The sequence below is a fragment of the Ambystoma mexicanum genome, chromosome 6q (genome assembly GCF_040938575.1).
Source record: "Ambystoma mexicanum isolate Mex_15411 chromosome 6q, UKY_AmexF1_1, whole genome shotgun sequence".
NCBI classification, from domain to species: domain Eukaryota; kingdom Metazoa; phylum Chordata; class Amphibia; order Caudata; family Ambystomatidae; genus Ambystoma; species Ambystoma mexicanum.
The window spans coordinates 1168722272-1168737563 of NC_090937.1; the positions used below are offsets into that span (position 1 = coordinate 1168722272).

The 15292-nt window shown below is 48.7% G+C and overlaps 1 protein-coding gene across 2 annotated transcripts in view; it reads left to right on the plus strand.

The window, feature by feature from the left end:
* Positions 1-15292, plus strand: part of PDS5A (PDS5 cohesin associated factor A) — a 1291333-nt gene that overhangs the window by 153235 nt on the left and 1122806 nt on the right. For both annotated transcript variants that reach the window (XM_069631774.1, XM_069631773.1), the window contains exon 9: positions 11347-11462. In XM_069631774.1, the coding sequence (XP_069487875.1) occupies positions 11347-11462 (116 nt within the window). The remainder of the gene's footprint in view (positions 1-11346; positions 11463-15292) is intronic.

Below are 15292 nucleotides of genomic sequence, written 5' to 3' on the forward strand. Positions count from 1 at the left end.
AAGGTTTTAATTCTGGATCATTGGTTCTGCCTGAATAGGGTCAACTAGCTCTGGCCTGGCTTCTGGAATCTTGCAGGGTGAATGTGGAATATTTGGATCTCTGGATGTTGATTTAAGGATACTGCATTTTCTTGAATGTCTGTCTTTCTGGAATCTGTGTGGTATTGTCTTTGCATGTCTGCACCTTTTTATAGGCCGGATGACCGAGTATTTTTACAATGTGGGCCGAACTAAGCTGGACATACCTCTGAATCGGATAGGTAAGGCTGTAATGTCACCTCCTCCCTGTAAGCAGATTGGACTGAAGGAAGTGACTCAGTTTTAGGGGCGGTGTTTTATGATGTACCTTTTGTTTCACCCAAGTTACTTTTGCAAAATAAGTTATGGAGCAAAACACCTATTTTTATGCATGTCATCATCGGGAAAATTAGATAGGCAGACTCCATATTTTAAAAGACAAATGCTGATACAAATCCCAAGGCAGTGCGATGCTGGCAATCTTTTGCCATTTCCATGGAAAACATTTCACCTACAATTCTACAATTTACTACATAAATACATATTTTCGAGGGGATTGTGTCCTCCGACGTATTCCACATTTATGACAGGTAATGCCCACAGCTGTGCTGCTTTGGAACATTTTCGGCAAAGGGTGTCCTGCGTCGATGACGTTGATACGTTGTTCCTAGACGGACGACGTCACTGGATGTTATATATAGGATGTACGGCACCCATAGCCTCAGTTCCGTTTTTTCTGCAAACTTGTTTGCTTTGGAATCTTGGTGCGCTATATTCTTATCTTCGATATCGATGTCTTATTCTACCCCGTAGTTGAGCTTTACAAAATGTTGGGACTGCGGTTTGAAAATGTCCATCACAGACCCACACAACATCTGCTTCTGATGTCTCGGCAAAAGCCACGCCACCGACTACTACGATGATTGCCAGTCCCTGACGTCTAAGGCCTTGCGGGAACATAAGAAGAAATTAAAGGTAGGGTTTCTAAGCCCCATAAATCGAAGTCCGCTGGGCTTTCGACCATTGACTCGGTGGGGGGGTGGGGGTGGGGGGCAACTCTGTCAGCGAAAATCCAGGGGGTCTCGGAGTGGTTCCCGCCATTCCTCTGCCTCTTAGGCAATCTAGGAAGCGCCGTCACCGGAGCCTTCCCCGTCCTCGTCGGAGGACTCTGCCAGACGGTTGACTTGTCCCACCAAGTCTGTTGCGGGCAGAATGGGATGCATTCTGCCAGCAGATGAAGGCTTTTTTCGAATCGCAAGGCACAGTTCCAGCCGCGCCTTCGAAAGAAGCCAGCAGGGAACGGGCTCGATCCACCACTCGCACGCCTTTGGGCTGGGGCGGCCGTCGAGGTCCTGATCGGACAAGGAAGGTCGCTGTCGCCGTAGCCGTGCCAGATCCAGGTCCCGGTCCTCAACACCATCAAGACCGTCGGAACCTGTGAAGCCTTCGAGGAAGGCGTTGACGCCATCGGCGCCGTGTCCCTCGAGGGACACTCTCGGGGATCCGGCCTCGAAGAAGTTGTCGATTCCAATTCCCTCGTCGCCCTCAACCCAGTTTGTGGAGGATTTGCCGGAGGTGCCCGGGAGGGCTGTGGAATCTCTGAGGAAGGCTCTCAGTAAGTCTGTGAGGCCTGTTTTTGAGCCCTACTCTGTTCCTCCTCCCAGATTGGATTTGTTCCAGCCTTTGGATTATATTTCGGAGGTGGAGGAAGGGTCTGATGAGATGGTTGTGCCCCCTGATGTCCCTGATGACCTTTTGTCTGGGCACAGTCCGATGGAGGAACTCCGTCAGTCCTTGCATGACGCCATGTGGTCTTGATACCTCTCCGGAGGTGGAGTTTGGCAGGCCTAAGCCTGGGACGCATGCTGAATCCTCCTATAGGCGTCTAATGTCAAGGGTGACTGAATACTTTGGGTGGTCTGCTCCACCTGTTGATTTTGATCAGGATGACCTGGCGGACATCCTGGACCAAGGTCCACCCACTGACCCGGTGTGGCCATTTCATATGACTTTGCAAAGAAGAGTGGCAGCGGCTTGGACTTCTCCAGAGAGTCTCCCAGCAGTGAATAAGTCGCTTCTGAAAAAATGCCGCCCCGCCTGTAGTGACCCCTGCTACTTGTCGACGTACCCTACTCTGGAGAGTTTGGTGGTGCAGGCAACTACAGCCCCCGCGAAGCAGGCTGCGTACCCTACCATCCCTCCTGGTGGGGACGATGCATGCTTTGATGGTTGGGCGAAGAAGGTATTTTCATCTGGGGGTATGTCTTTGAAGGCAGCCAACTCCGTTTGTGCCTTGGCGAGATTCACTCACACTCTGTGGAATTGTGCATCTTTGGCGGCTGAGCATATTCCCGAAGGGGAAGAACTGGATGGTTTTCTAGCCCTCGTGCAAGATGGCAAGGATCCCATGTGTGTATCTGTTCAGTCAGGTTTGGACATGGCAGACTGTCAGCCGGTCCATGGCTGCGAGCACCGTGATATGCAGGTTTGCGTGGTTGCGGAAGTCTGGGTTTGCTCCTGATGTGCAATCCCGACTTCTCAATGTGCCCTTTGATGGTGTCCATCTGTTTGGCAGCAAGGCTGACGAGAGCCTTGAGGTTGCCGACCTCCAAAGCTGTCCTAGGGGTACAGCAATGGAGGGGAGGTTCCTTTTCGGTACTACTCTACCTTTGGTAGATCGAGAGAAGCTGCCAGTCAAAGGGGCCACCGTAGGAGTACCAGAGGTGGAAAGCAAGGTACTCGAGGTGCCAAAGCCACTCAGGCAGTTGCCTCTTTGCCCTCAGGCACTGCCGCAGCCGTGTCCGCTCAGTCATGAGGCCATGTCCCATGTTTCGTGGGTTGGGGGCAGATTTGATAAGCATCTTGGAGAATGGCGAGCCATTACTTCAGATGTGTGGGTTCTGGAGATCATAACCAATGGCTACTGTCTTCCCTTCCAGCAGAGGCCTCACGACAATCCACCGTGGAAGCTCTTTGAAGCGTCCAGATCTGCTCCTTGTGCAGGAAATCCTATACTTGCTGTAGAAAGGCGCCATAGAACTGGTGCCTGTAGCGGAGAGGAACAAGGGATGGTATTCCCCTTATTTTTTGATCCCGAAAAAAGACGGGGGATTGAGACCCATCATGGACTTGCGTTGGCTGAACAAGCTCTTCAGGAAGGACAAGTTCAAGATGGTAACTCTTTCTCAAGTCCTCCTATCCCTTCAACTTCAGGATTGGTTGGTGTCTCTCGACCTAAAGGATGCTTACTTTCATGTGCCAATTCATCCCAAGCACAGGAAGTACCTGAGGTTCGCAGTTGGCGACTCGCATTTTCAGTTTCGGGTCTTGCTGTTCGGATTGACCTCTGCCCCAAGGGTCTTCACCATGGTGGTGGTAGCAGCAGCGTATCTCAGGAAAGGTGGGATTCACGTCTACCCCTACCTGGACGATGGGTTGATCAGGGCGCGCTCTCCCGAGCAAGCCCTAGATCTGTCCGTCACCTGCCACTCCCTTCACAATCTGGGCTTCTCCCTCAACTACTAGTCTCATGTGACACCTACCCAACGGCTCCAATACATTGGAGCAGTGCTCGACACATCCCTGGAGCAGTGTTTGCCTCCCCAGTTGAGGGCTCATCACAATCTGCAGATGGTTGACAAATTTCAATGTGCCCAGAGTCTCCCGGCGTTGGAGTTCTTGAGGTTGGTCGGCCTCATGGCATCCTGCATTTTCCTGTTGCCAGAGGCCAGGCTGCGGATGAGATCTCTGCAGTGGGCTCTCAAGATGCAGTGGTCGCAGTTCCCGTGCAGAATGTCGAATCCCGTTAAGATTCCGCCCTCGGTCGTACAGGATCTTCTGTGGTGGGCCGTCGAAGGCAATCTGATGAAGGGAGCACCATTTTGGCAACCTTGGCCGGAGGCGACGATCGTGATGGACGCATCCCTCACGGGTTCGGGAGCTCATGCCAACAAGTTGACAGCCAACAGCCGTTGGTCTCCGTGAGTCCAGACTCCACATCAATCTGTTAGAGCTGCGGGCTGTCAGGCTAGCCCTGAAGGCTTTTCTGCTGTCTGTGTGGGGGAAGAATGTCTTGATTATGACGGACAATACGGTGGCCATGCACTACCTCAACAAAAAAGGGGGGCAGTGTCACTCCCGTTGTGCAGGGAGGCGATGCAGCTCTGGTTCTGGGCCATCCAGCAGGAAATTTTGATCTCGGCAGTTCATCTGGCTGGAGACGAAAATGCGGCGACGGACGCTCTGAGCAAGCAGAGCAGTCTCTCACTAGTGGGAGCTTGCTCAGGAAGTTCTGTTGAGATTTTCGCCCTTTGGGGAACCCCACAAGTGGATCTCTTCGCCACCAGTGCCAACCGGAAGTGCGAAAGATTCTGCTTGCAGGAATTTCCTCCAAGAGGAGCCTTAGGGGACGCGTATGTAGTGGAGTGGTCCTTCCCACTGCTGTACGTGTTTCCTCCAGGCCCCGTTATTCCGCAAGAGGAGAGGAGAAGTGAAGTGTTGGAGAGGTTATGGAGGTTCGGTTCCCGAATGATTCTCATTGCTGTGGCATGGGCCAGGAGAGCGTGGTACCTGGACCTTCTAGACATGTCCATCTTCCCTCCACGCCGTCTTCCTTACCAAAACAATCTGCTCTCATGTGAGGGGGGGTAGGGTTCTCCATCCAGAGGTCGTCTCTCAGCCTTCATGCTTGGTATCTGAAAGGTTGAGGTAAAAGGATCGCGACCTCCCCGAAGACGCGATGGAGGTGTTGCTTTCAGCCAGAAGGCCCGCAACGTTCTGTGAAAGTTCTGTGACTGGTGCAGGGTACAGAATGTTGATCCTTTCCAATGTTCCATTCCTTTGGTTTTGTCTTTTTTGCTTTCTTTAGCCCACAAGGGCCTACAAGTGGGTACCATTAAGGGTTACCTGGCGGCGCTGTCCATATTTAAGCACTCGTCTGAGGAATGTTCTTATTTTAAGATCCCTTTGATTTCTCAGTTTCTAAAAGGGCTAACTAATGTGTTTCCAACTTCGCCTTTCCAGGTGCCTGGATGTGATTTGAATTTGGTGTTAAAGTTCGTAATGGGAGCTCCGTTTGAGACCTTGCATTCTTGTCCGTCTCGACTGCTGTCCTTTAAAACTGGGTTATTTGTAGCGGTTACTTCCGCACGCAGAGTGAGTGAGTTGCAGGCACTTTCCACCAAGCCACCCTTTACTGTTTTCCATAAGGAATGGTTGTCCTACGGGTGCGGCCTTCTTTTCTTTCGAAGGTTGCGTCGCAATTCCATTTGTGCCAGAAGGTAACTCTTCCCGCGTTTTATCCACCTCCACATCCTGGTAAGGAAGAGGAGAGGCTCCATAGGTTGGATCCAAGGAGAGCTCCCTGGTCCCTTAGCAGCTCCCGCTAAGGACGGCTGGTTTGGTGGTGGGCCTGTCGGAAGAACCTCTTGAAAGTAGAACCTTTCTCCAGCATGGGGTCTGGCATGGATTTGCATGCTCATGAATATTCCCCGTCGTCAGGCTGGGAATCCTCGGTAAAGAAAAATCAGTATCAGATACCCTCCTGTGCGTGAAAAGGGAGTATTACCAACTGTGGGACAATGCTCAAGCCTCCCACTCCCTTCCAACCCTCCACGATACCTCCTCCACGATTCCCCGTGAAGCCTCACCTTAGGGTTTGGAAGGATGAGCTCTCCATCCTGCTTCTGATGCAGGGGCGCGTTGAAGCCCAGTTACTTCACTGGATTGAGGATTGATGGGAGTTCAGGTAAGCTTGACTGTTCAGGTAAGGCGCTGTAAAAGTTCTGTTCAAAAGTTCAAGCTTAATAATAATGTTCGTTGTCTAATTGCAGCAAGCGCTAATGCTTATGTCTTTTTCCCCATAGGGGCCGGGGTCCGGAGATGCCAGGAAGCGGCAGGACCCGAAATGCAGTTGGAATAATCCAACAGGTAAGACTTAAAAGGAAACTGAGCTTTCCTTATTCCTTTTCTCCCTCTCACCTTTGTTCTTGTCTTTTTTCCTCTAGGCGCCGGGGCGTAGCTGAATCCGGAAGATCGCTGCTGAAGATGGAAGCGCCTTGCAAAGGCGAGTAAAATGCAGCGCTGCAGCGATCGAAACGAAATGCCTTTAAAATGATGTCTTCCTTTTCAGGGCCGTTGGAGAAATGACTCCGGGATGCAGATTTAGCAGGTAAGGGCTTTTCTTCTCCTATTCTCTTCCTTTCTCCCCTTGCAGGTGTTCCAGGGTGCTGGCAGGCGTGGCTGAAGTCAGGATGCAGGAGCTGACACGGTGAGCGTCCAGCTGCTAGGTGCAGAACAACGCGAAGCATGTGTGGCTGTTCGGGTGGGGTTTAAATAGCCTTGGAAGAAGTTCCTGGTATGTATCCTTCCACCAATCAGGTATGTATCCTTCCCCGACCACACCCGGGTGGTGAAGTAGTCCTACAGGTTAAGTAGTCCCATTCAGGCCTCAAGAGGGCCTGGATGAAGCAGCAAGGTCTGCATCAGGTAAGTGTGCACCCAAGCACTTAAACACATATCCTCTTCTATGAGCCTGGCGCCTAAGGTGCCAGGACTGGGGTCTGCTATGAGCCTGGCGCCTAAGGCGCCAGGACTGAGTCCAAAGGGCCCCGACTTGGGCCCGCTGAGACTTCCCTGGGGAAAATGATGTCTGCCTCTCGGGTTGCTGGGCCCGGCCTGGCTCCTTAGAGGTAGGCATCATGACAGTAGAGGCAAAGGGAGCGTTCGTCCTCCTTAAAGACATTCTGAAGCTGGCATCCTGGGCAGACCCTGAACAGCTTTCCGGGCGTCGAGCTTCCCTTCTCCTGGGCCATGATCGAGATGGGCCTGAGAAACTTCTGGAGTCCTCCAAAAGCGTGGCTCGACGGAATCTTCACCCTTGAGGGGCGTAGAAGAATCCGACACGGGTCCCCGTTGATCGGATAAAGAAACGGTGGAGCTTGAGGCTCTTGACCGAAAAAGAGAAAATGTTCCTAAGAAAAAGCGCGAAAAAAGCACTAAAGCTCGAGAGCAATAGCACGAGGATCCCAACACTTGAACGTGCGGTAAAAATCTGAAGATGGCTGCCAGAGGCGGGGCTTAGGGAGATGGCAGTCATTGGCTGTGGTCAGTATGACGCAGAGATCAGTGATTGGTTACTACTACGAAAGACCGATCAGAAACGAAACTGATACTGATTTTTTCTTTACCGAGGATTCCCAGCCTGACGACGGGTAATATTCATGAGTATGTGAATCCATGCCAGACCCATGCTGGAGAACAACCGTTACAGGTAAGTAACTTGTTCCTTTTGGCAACCATGGCCGGAGAGCACAGTAGTGACGGACGCCTCATTCACGGGGTGGAGAGCCCATACCAACAATTTAACCATCAGCCCTCGTTGGTCTCCATCGGAGTCCAAACTACACATCAACCTTTTAGAGCGGAGGGCAGTCCGATTAGTGCTGAAGGCTTTTCTACGATCTGTATGGGGAAAGGATGTCCTGATAATGACAGACAACACAGTGGCCATGTACTACTTCAACAAAAGAGGTGTGGGGTCACTACCACTGTGCAGAGATGCAATGCTTTTCTGGTTCTGGGCTATACAAGAAGGAATCTCTTTCAGCAATTTGCCTAGCCGGAGAGAAGAACACGACGGCGGATGCTCTTAGCAGGCAGAGCAGTCTCCCACGAGTGGGAACTAGCTCAGGAAGTCCTTCAAAAGATCTTCACCCTTTGGGGAACCCCTCAAGTGGATCTGTTTGCGACCAGCGTCAACAGGAAGTGCGACCTATTCTGCTCAAGGGAATTTCCCCTGAGAGGAGCTCTAGGAGACGTGTTTGTGGTGGACTTGGGAATTTCCACTTCTGTATACGTTTCCTCCAATCCCCGTCATTCCTCACGTTATAAGGAGGTTCAGAAAAACATTATCCTAATTGCCCCGGATTGGGCCAGGAGAACGTGGTACCCGGACCTTCTGCACATGTCCATCTGTCCTCCGATTTAGTCTTCCACAAAGAGAGGATCTTCTTTTGCGAGAGGAGCGTCAGGTTATCCATCCGTATAGCAGGACTCTCAGCCTTCACGCATGGTTTCTGAAAGGCTGAGATCCAAAGATTGAGACTTGATGGAGGTGTTGCTTTCGGCCAGAAGGCCAGAAACCAAATCCTTATACTGCTGCCATTGAAACAAGTTCTGCAGCTGGTGTTGAGATAAGAATGGTGACCCTTTCACACTTAATACACTAACGGTGTTATCCTTTCTAAAAGGCTACCTAGCAGCACTGTCCATCTTGAAGCGCACTGCTGAGGAAGTCGCCTACATTAAAATACCCATGGTAATTCCATTTTTTAAGGAGCTAACTAATGATTACCCACCCCCACCCAACCCAACTCCTTTTTCAAGTGCCCGTGTGGGATCTATAACATCTGGCGAAGGGTGAGTGAGCTACAGGGTCTATGCTGCAAGCCTCCTCACACTGTCTTTCACAAGGACAAAGTGGTATTACAGGTGAAGCCTAACTTCCTCCCCAAAGTTGTTTCAGAATTTCATATCACCCAGAAAATAACTTTGCCTTCCTTTTACCCTCCTCCACATCCGGGGAAAGAGGAAGAAAGGCTGCACAGACTCGATCCAAGGCGTGCCTTGAGTTTTTACATTAGCAGACTAGCAAAACTGAGACAAACTGACCAATTGTTTGTGGGTTACACAGGTCATACGTTTTTTGGGACGAAAGCAGAGTCGACCACTGGGGGAAGTAACCCAAAGAAGAAAACTGGAACAGAAGCTTGCTGCACCCACCTGGACCGTTGGTTGGCTCTGTGAAGCCCTGCTGCAGTGCTGAAGCTCCTAATTTCGAATCGACTAGAGAAGCCCGGAAAGCATGACTTCTCTCCTTGGGTTGGTGGGACCAATCAACCTCAAGACGAACCTGCATGGAACCCCTCTCCTTGATGGAGTTCCTTCCTCGCTGCTGCTAGAACCGAGTGCCAAGGGTCAGAAACTCCAGAATCGAGTGAATAGTCTTTAAGCGGACCAGAACTCCCGGCAGATCCCAAGGACCCTCCCGAAGGACGACTACCCGAGCCACCTCACCAGAGTGCTGCACTCCAGAAGCGGGGGGGAGCCCATGAAGAGTCCGAGATCCGCTGTAGTGCTATTGACCGGTAGCTGAAACCGCGAAGTGCTGCTGAATTGAAAAGACCCCTTTGCTGCTGCCAACCTTCGAACCGCGGTGTAGGAGTCCCCAGACGTCCTCCCTCTTGTCCCCACGACTGAGGCCCAGGAACACCGGATCTGCAGGACTGCAACAGGAACAGAAGCCAGCTGAAATCTCTTCTTCTAACCAAAGCTATTGTGTTAACTAAATGGGCGCTTACCTTTTTTGGTTTGTAGCTGGTTTGTCCTCGTTGGAGACTTACAGTAGCTGCTTTTTCAGCAGAGCTGCTTGCATCTTTGCTTTCACAAGTCTTACAGCTTATGGCCCAACAGTGATTCTTTTCTACAAGCTCTTTATAACATTGTGCAAGACTTTTGTGCCGTCTTCAGAAGTGCCTCAGCTCTCCTAGACTTTGTTCAAATGACATTGGCTGTCCTGGCTCCCTGAAGACTCTTTTGACTTTTTGTTTATCTGTCCCTCCAAAAAGTCATACACTGGTTACTTGTATTGCTTGGAAAGGGTTTACCTATATTTCATTGGGGGATTGCGAAAGTGCTTACCTGTTAAGAAGTACATGTTCACCTTTTGCTTCCTTCCCTAACCTTTTCCTTTTTCCATAACTCCAGTATTGCATGACTTATCAAATTGTATATCCATGCCCACAGTGTCCTAGCTATTGAAGTCACCTGAGGGTGTATGAAGTGTCTGTCTCATCCAGAAAGGGTATTTACTTACTTAATTGAAACTGAAGGAGTGTATTTTTGAATTGTATTGAATTGTTGCATCTTGCCATCTCTAAAGTCTGTTAAATTAATAAATCATTTTAATAAGAACCCTGGAGTATAACTGTTATTTGTGAATCCGAGTGATTTGCCCACGGTTGAAATTACCACGGGCAAATTGTTCCCATGAGAAAGGTGCGAACTACCAAAAGTTCACACCTTTCTTATGCGAACACACGGGTGCTGCAGGGGTGTCCCCCGCAACCCCTGCTCACTGTACTGTGTGGTATAGTGAGCGGGGTGTTGCGGGGGACACCCCTGCAGCCCCTGCAGTCTTTTTTTTATTTTTTATACTTACCTATAATATACTTACCTATAATGCTACCACCAAAGGTTTGAACTTTTGGTGTATTAGAACCTTTGGTGGTAGCATTTTTTAGGACGTTTTGACCATGCAAACTTTTTCATGCGGTAAAAACGTCCTAAACCGTTATTTGTCACTGTGAATCTCTGTTGCACCTCTACAGCTCACAGTGACTCCTCTTGAGATGAGCCTGGCGGCTCAGTTACTCTACCAACTTGTGTAGTACAGGCCTTTACCAAAGGTTTGGTTCCCTATTGCCAAGAGGACAAGGCTGGTGTAGTCTCCCACAGGGTTACTACATACAATCTTTTCTAACATTAACACACAGAGATGGTGCCGGAGGAATGTAAAGACCTAGAGGGAGAGTATTTAGTGAGAGCCAGCTGTAGATGGCGTGGTCCCTGGCCCCAGACAGCCTTATATATGATTCAGACCGATTTGAATTTGATCCTTGCAGCAACAGGGGGCAGGTGGGGAGTTAACAGTTGTTGGGCTGATATTTTGGCCCACGGTCTGCATACCATTCTGGGGTGTACTGCCGATAGTGAAATTGCACCAACCCCACCCATTCGCCCTGCGCTATCAATGTAGGTGATTTCAGGAGATTGACGTGGCTTAAGGAGAATCCCCCATATCCGGTTCTTTTGTAAGACCATACCCATTCCTTACCACCACTTTAGTTCTCATGTACCCATAATTCTTCGGAAATAAGTTACTATTACATCTTATTTGTCACACATGGTTGTCTGGGTTACTGCTTGCCCGTGTATTATAAAAGCATCACTTTAAATGCTTTGACATCTTTGACAAATTCTGCCAACAATTTCTTAATTTGAGAATATATTTTTCCAATCTCTTGTATCAATAATTGTAAAATGTTTGCTTTGATTGAAATTGTTTAAATATTTGCTGTGTTGGGTACTGTATTTGTGAGATCAAATGCCCAAGCAAAATTGTTACCCCAAAACTTTTACCTTAAAGTATTTTAATATCTCCAATGCTGCAAAACATGTTTAGATGCAAGTCCTTTTTGAAACCATCACTAGCTTGCATGTTTACTTTGATCGGGAGTAATAACTTTATTTTATTTCTTTTGTTTACAGAGCAACGATGGAGAAGAACGGTTAGCTGTTGTGCGCTTACTGGCCAAGTTATTTGGCTCTAAAGATTCTGATTTGGCTACACAGAATAGACCACTTTGGCAGTGCTTTTTGGGACGGTAGGCATATAAACGGCATAGAATCCTATTGAACCATTTTCTTCACATGCCTCCTTCTTTTTTAACTTTTTGTGACACACTATCTAGATTGTTTTGCTTAGTTGTACTAGATGGTTCTAGTACTTTACGGCTAGCTTCTGACTCCAGTACTCATCGAACAAATAGGATTATTTCACAAGGAAAAAAAATCAAACACACACTTGGTACTTTTATCTTTTTATGTTAAGAATTGCATCAGTTGTTCTTATGGTTTTGTGCTTGTGGTTACATTTTAGCTGCCCTGATGAAATGTCTGTCTTTATATTCACCTGTGTGTTTGCAATACTAGAAAGTAATTTTCAACTGGCCACCATGTACGTTTTTATTGAAAATATTTTTTGCTGCTTTCTGTGCCCACTCTTCTTCATGCAGGAAATATCTAGGTAAGTTTGGTTTAAACCTTTTAGAACCTTAGTTTCTTTTCAGGACTGATGTGCTTTATAGCGCAGCGATTTAGAGTTGCCATTTAGCTCAATGGCATTGCCATAAAGCATTGTTTTGCAAATATGAATACTATGAATTGTCTTTTTTTGTAATAGTTGTTTGCTTTTATTAATAATTTCTGCCTCAAATAGATTCTTGCTGTAGAGCCACACTAAACAAGACATTAAGCAGCTGATGTCACTTCTAGTGAAGCCCACCCCCACTGTAACCATTTTTCTGGTGGATGAGTGCTTCTGTCATCCTTGTTAGGAAATATGTTTTTTGCTGCTTTCTGTGAGAATCCAGAAGGTGTTTCACCCACTAGTCCCTGGGCAACTGTCATCCAGGTGGTCAGGACACCGCCATTGCTTTTGGATACAGTTCCTTGGGGTGGACCAGTGCAGGAGAATCAACTGGGTGACGGGTCTTCTGGGAGTGAGACACCGGATGGTGAGACGTGGCATCTCCTTACTTATAACAGGGCCTCTGCAGCCTACTCCACAAGGATTGCCAACACCATGCTCCTTGCGAGTTAGTGATGTTCAGTGGGGCCTAGTACAGGATGGTCTTTAGGAAGTTCCAGAGCCTACCTGATCACGCCTGCCGACGGTCGTGGCAGAAGGCAGACAAGTGACCCAGAATATCATATCCTGAAAAACACTCTGGACTCAGCTAAAACCGGTGGATGCACCCTTGTCCAACGAACCCTACTCAAGAGGAATGCCTGGTTAAAGAACTCTGGGTTCAAACCCGAGACACTAGCCTCTTTAACATGCCTGTGGAGGAATCCTACCTGTTTGGAAAGGCGGTTGACTATGCCCTGGAAACTGACAAAAAAGGATCATGAGACTACAAAGTCATTTAGCCCGATTCCGGCTAAACCTTTTCACCAGCGTGGCGGCCCGAAAGCCCGCCTGCCCTGTTGTGGCCAGTCGTTTCCAGCTCGGCCTAAGGTCAGTACGGCTCAGGGGGGTGGTGTAACCCCTGGTCCTTTGGTCAGGGCTCCTCTGGCAACTTCCAGTACCAGCAAAGAGGCTCTCGTAGGGGCAAGGGCGGGGGTAGAAACTCTGCTCCCAGAGGCTCCCCGACCTCCACCTCTAAGTGGCTCGCCGTACAGGTCCCTTCCCACGATTCCCCTGTCGGGGGTCGCCGGTCTTAATTTATCCACGCTCAGGAGGGGGATCACTTCACATCAGTGGGTACTAAAGACTGTTGCCCATGGGTATAGTATCTAGTTTCTCCGACCACCTCGCTACCACCCACCAAGAAGCAGACGCATGTCGCCAGAATAACTGTGCATCCTGCTGGAACAATTTCAGGGTCTGCTGGAAAAGGGTGCCATCAAAGTCGTCCCCTTCTCCAGGTAAACAAGGGTATTTGTTCGGTGTACTTCCTTGTACGCGCCCTGTTTTAGACCTGCAAACAAGTATGTCAAACCTCAAAAGTTCTGGATGACAATACTTTAGGAGGTAATCTCACTGCTGCAGCAGGGGGATTACATGGCCACATTAGACATGAAAGATGCATACTTTCATATTTCAATGTTGCCAGTGCACAGAAAGTACCTTGGGTTCATGATAGGGGACACCCACCATCAGTTCAAGGTTCTCCCCTTCGGCATTGCCTCAGCCCCAAGGGTGTTCACAAAGGTACTGGCGGCTCACCTGCGCAGGCAGTTCATCCCAGTCTATGCCTACCTCGACGACTGGCTCATAACAAGTGATTCTTACGGAACATGCCAGACAAATACCAGAAGACGGTAGATCTCCTCTTCAACCTAGGATTCTAGATCAATGAAAAGAAATCGAGTCTAACCCCCAGCCAGGTCAAACAGTTTCTGGGTGCTCTAATTTGGACAGAAGACAGGCTTGTCTTCCCCTCCGAGAGGGTCCAAAACCTGTTGTTCCAGATCCCTCACTATGTAGCCAGTCACCAGGTGACCGTATGCAAAGCCATGTGACTGATGGGGATGATGGCTTCCTGTGTCTTCCTAGTTCCTCACTCTCATGTGCGCATGCGCCGCATGCAAGAGTGGCTCTCGAGCCAATGGTATCAGCCCAGCGGCCAGTAGGACGATTTAGTGGTTGTCTCGGCACCCCTCGTTCAGTCTCTGCACTGGTGGTCAAGGTAAAACCTTCTGCAGGGGAAAAACGTCACCACACCCGCAGTAGAAGCCACTCTCACCACAGATGCATCTCTGCCTGGGTGGAAGGCTCTCATGCTTCAACAAACAGTGCACAGCATGTGGTCTCCAGCAGTAGCCTCCAACCACATCAACCTGTTAGAACTGCTAGCAGTGTTCAAGGCCCTGAAGGCTTTCCAGACACACCTCCAAGGTAAGACAGTTCTAGTCCTCACGGACAGTAACACGGCCATGTACTACTTGAACAAACAAGGGGGCACTCACTCTCTAGGGCTATATGGACTGTCCCAGAACATCTGGAAGAAGGCACTCGGATCATAAGATCCAAAAAATTCTCTCGATGGTGAATCTGATGTGTGGATCACAAGTGTGCACCTATTCAAAAAATTCCAGCAAGGAAGTGCTAGAACTTCTCCAAATCAGGAAAACATCTGTGACATGATACGCCGGTCTACGCAAGTGCCTATTATGTCCAGACATTCCATTTGGGGAATCAATGTATAGAGTGATTCTACATCCATCGTCACCATGATGTTTGGTTTATTCTAATGTCTTCTATGATAGTAATCATATCAGTGGTATCTTTAACGTATGTTGCCATTTGCAGCACATAAGGTTTTAGAAAAAAATCTGTATTGATGGACGGGGGCTCCAAGAGAGAATCTATGGCAGACACAATCTGTATGCTTGGTGGATTTTCTGTGTTTATGTACCTTGGGGTTATAAAATGCCCCTTTCTTGGGATGACTCTTGCAGAGAAAAGCACCCTCTTCCTTACTTGGCCATTCCTCATGCATGGCATGCTTCATGAGGCTTGTAATCGCCTCCTGCAGTCTGCATGTGGGGTCCTGATCTAATTTTTTGTAGTAACCTACATCTGCCAAAAGTCTCAAGCATTCTTGTTCATATTTGGTTGATGGTTATTCCAAGGTTATCACATACGTGTTTAGAGTCTAGACTATATCTTTCTGCCTTACTCAAGTTATCTCAGTGGTAGTTCTTTTTCTTCATGGCTTCATGCATCTGCTTAATAACAATGTTTTCGAAAGCCAAAACCTCGGGTGGGCATGTGTTGGGTGGATGGCTGAAATGAGATTTCATGTTCAAACCTGCGATATTCTTCACTTCCTCTGACTCGTTAGTAGACACTGCTCTTTCTGTATTCTGATTGGCTTAGAAGAAATGTTTCAGTCTGATATTGCGAAAGAAACAATCTAATTCCCTT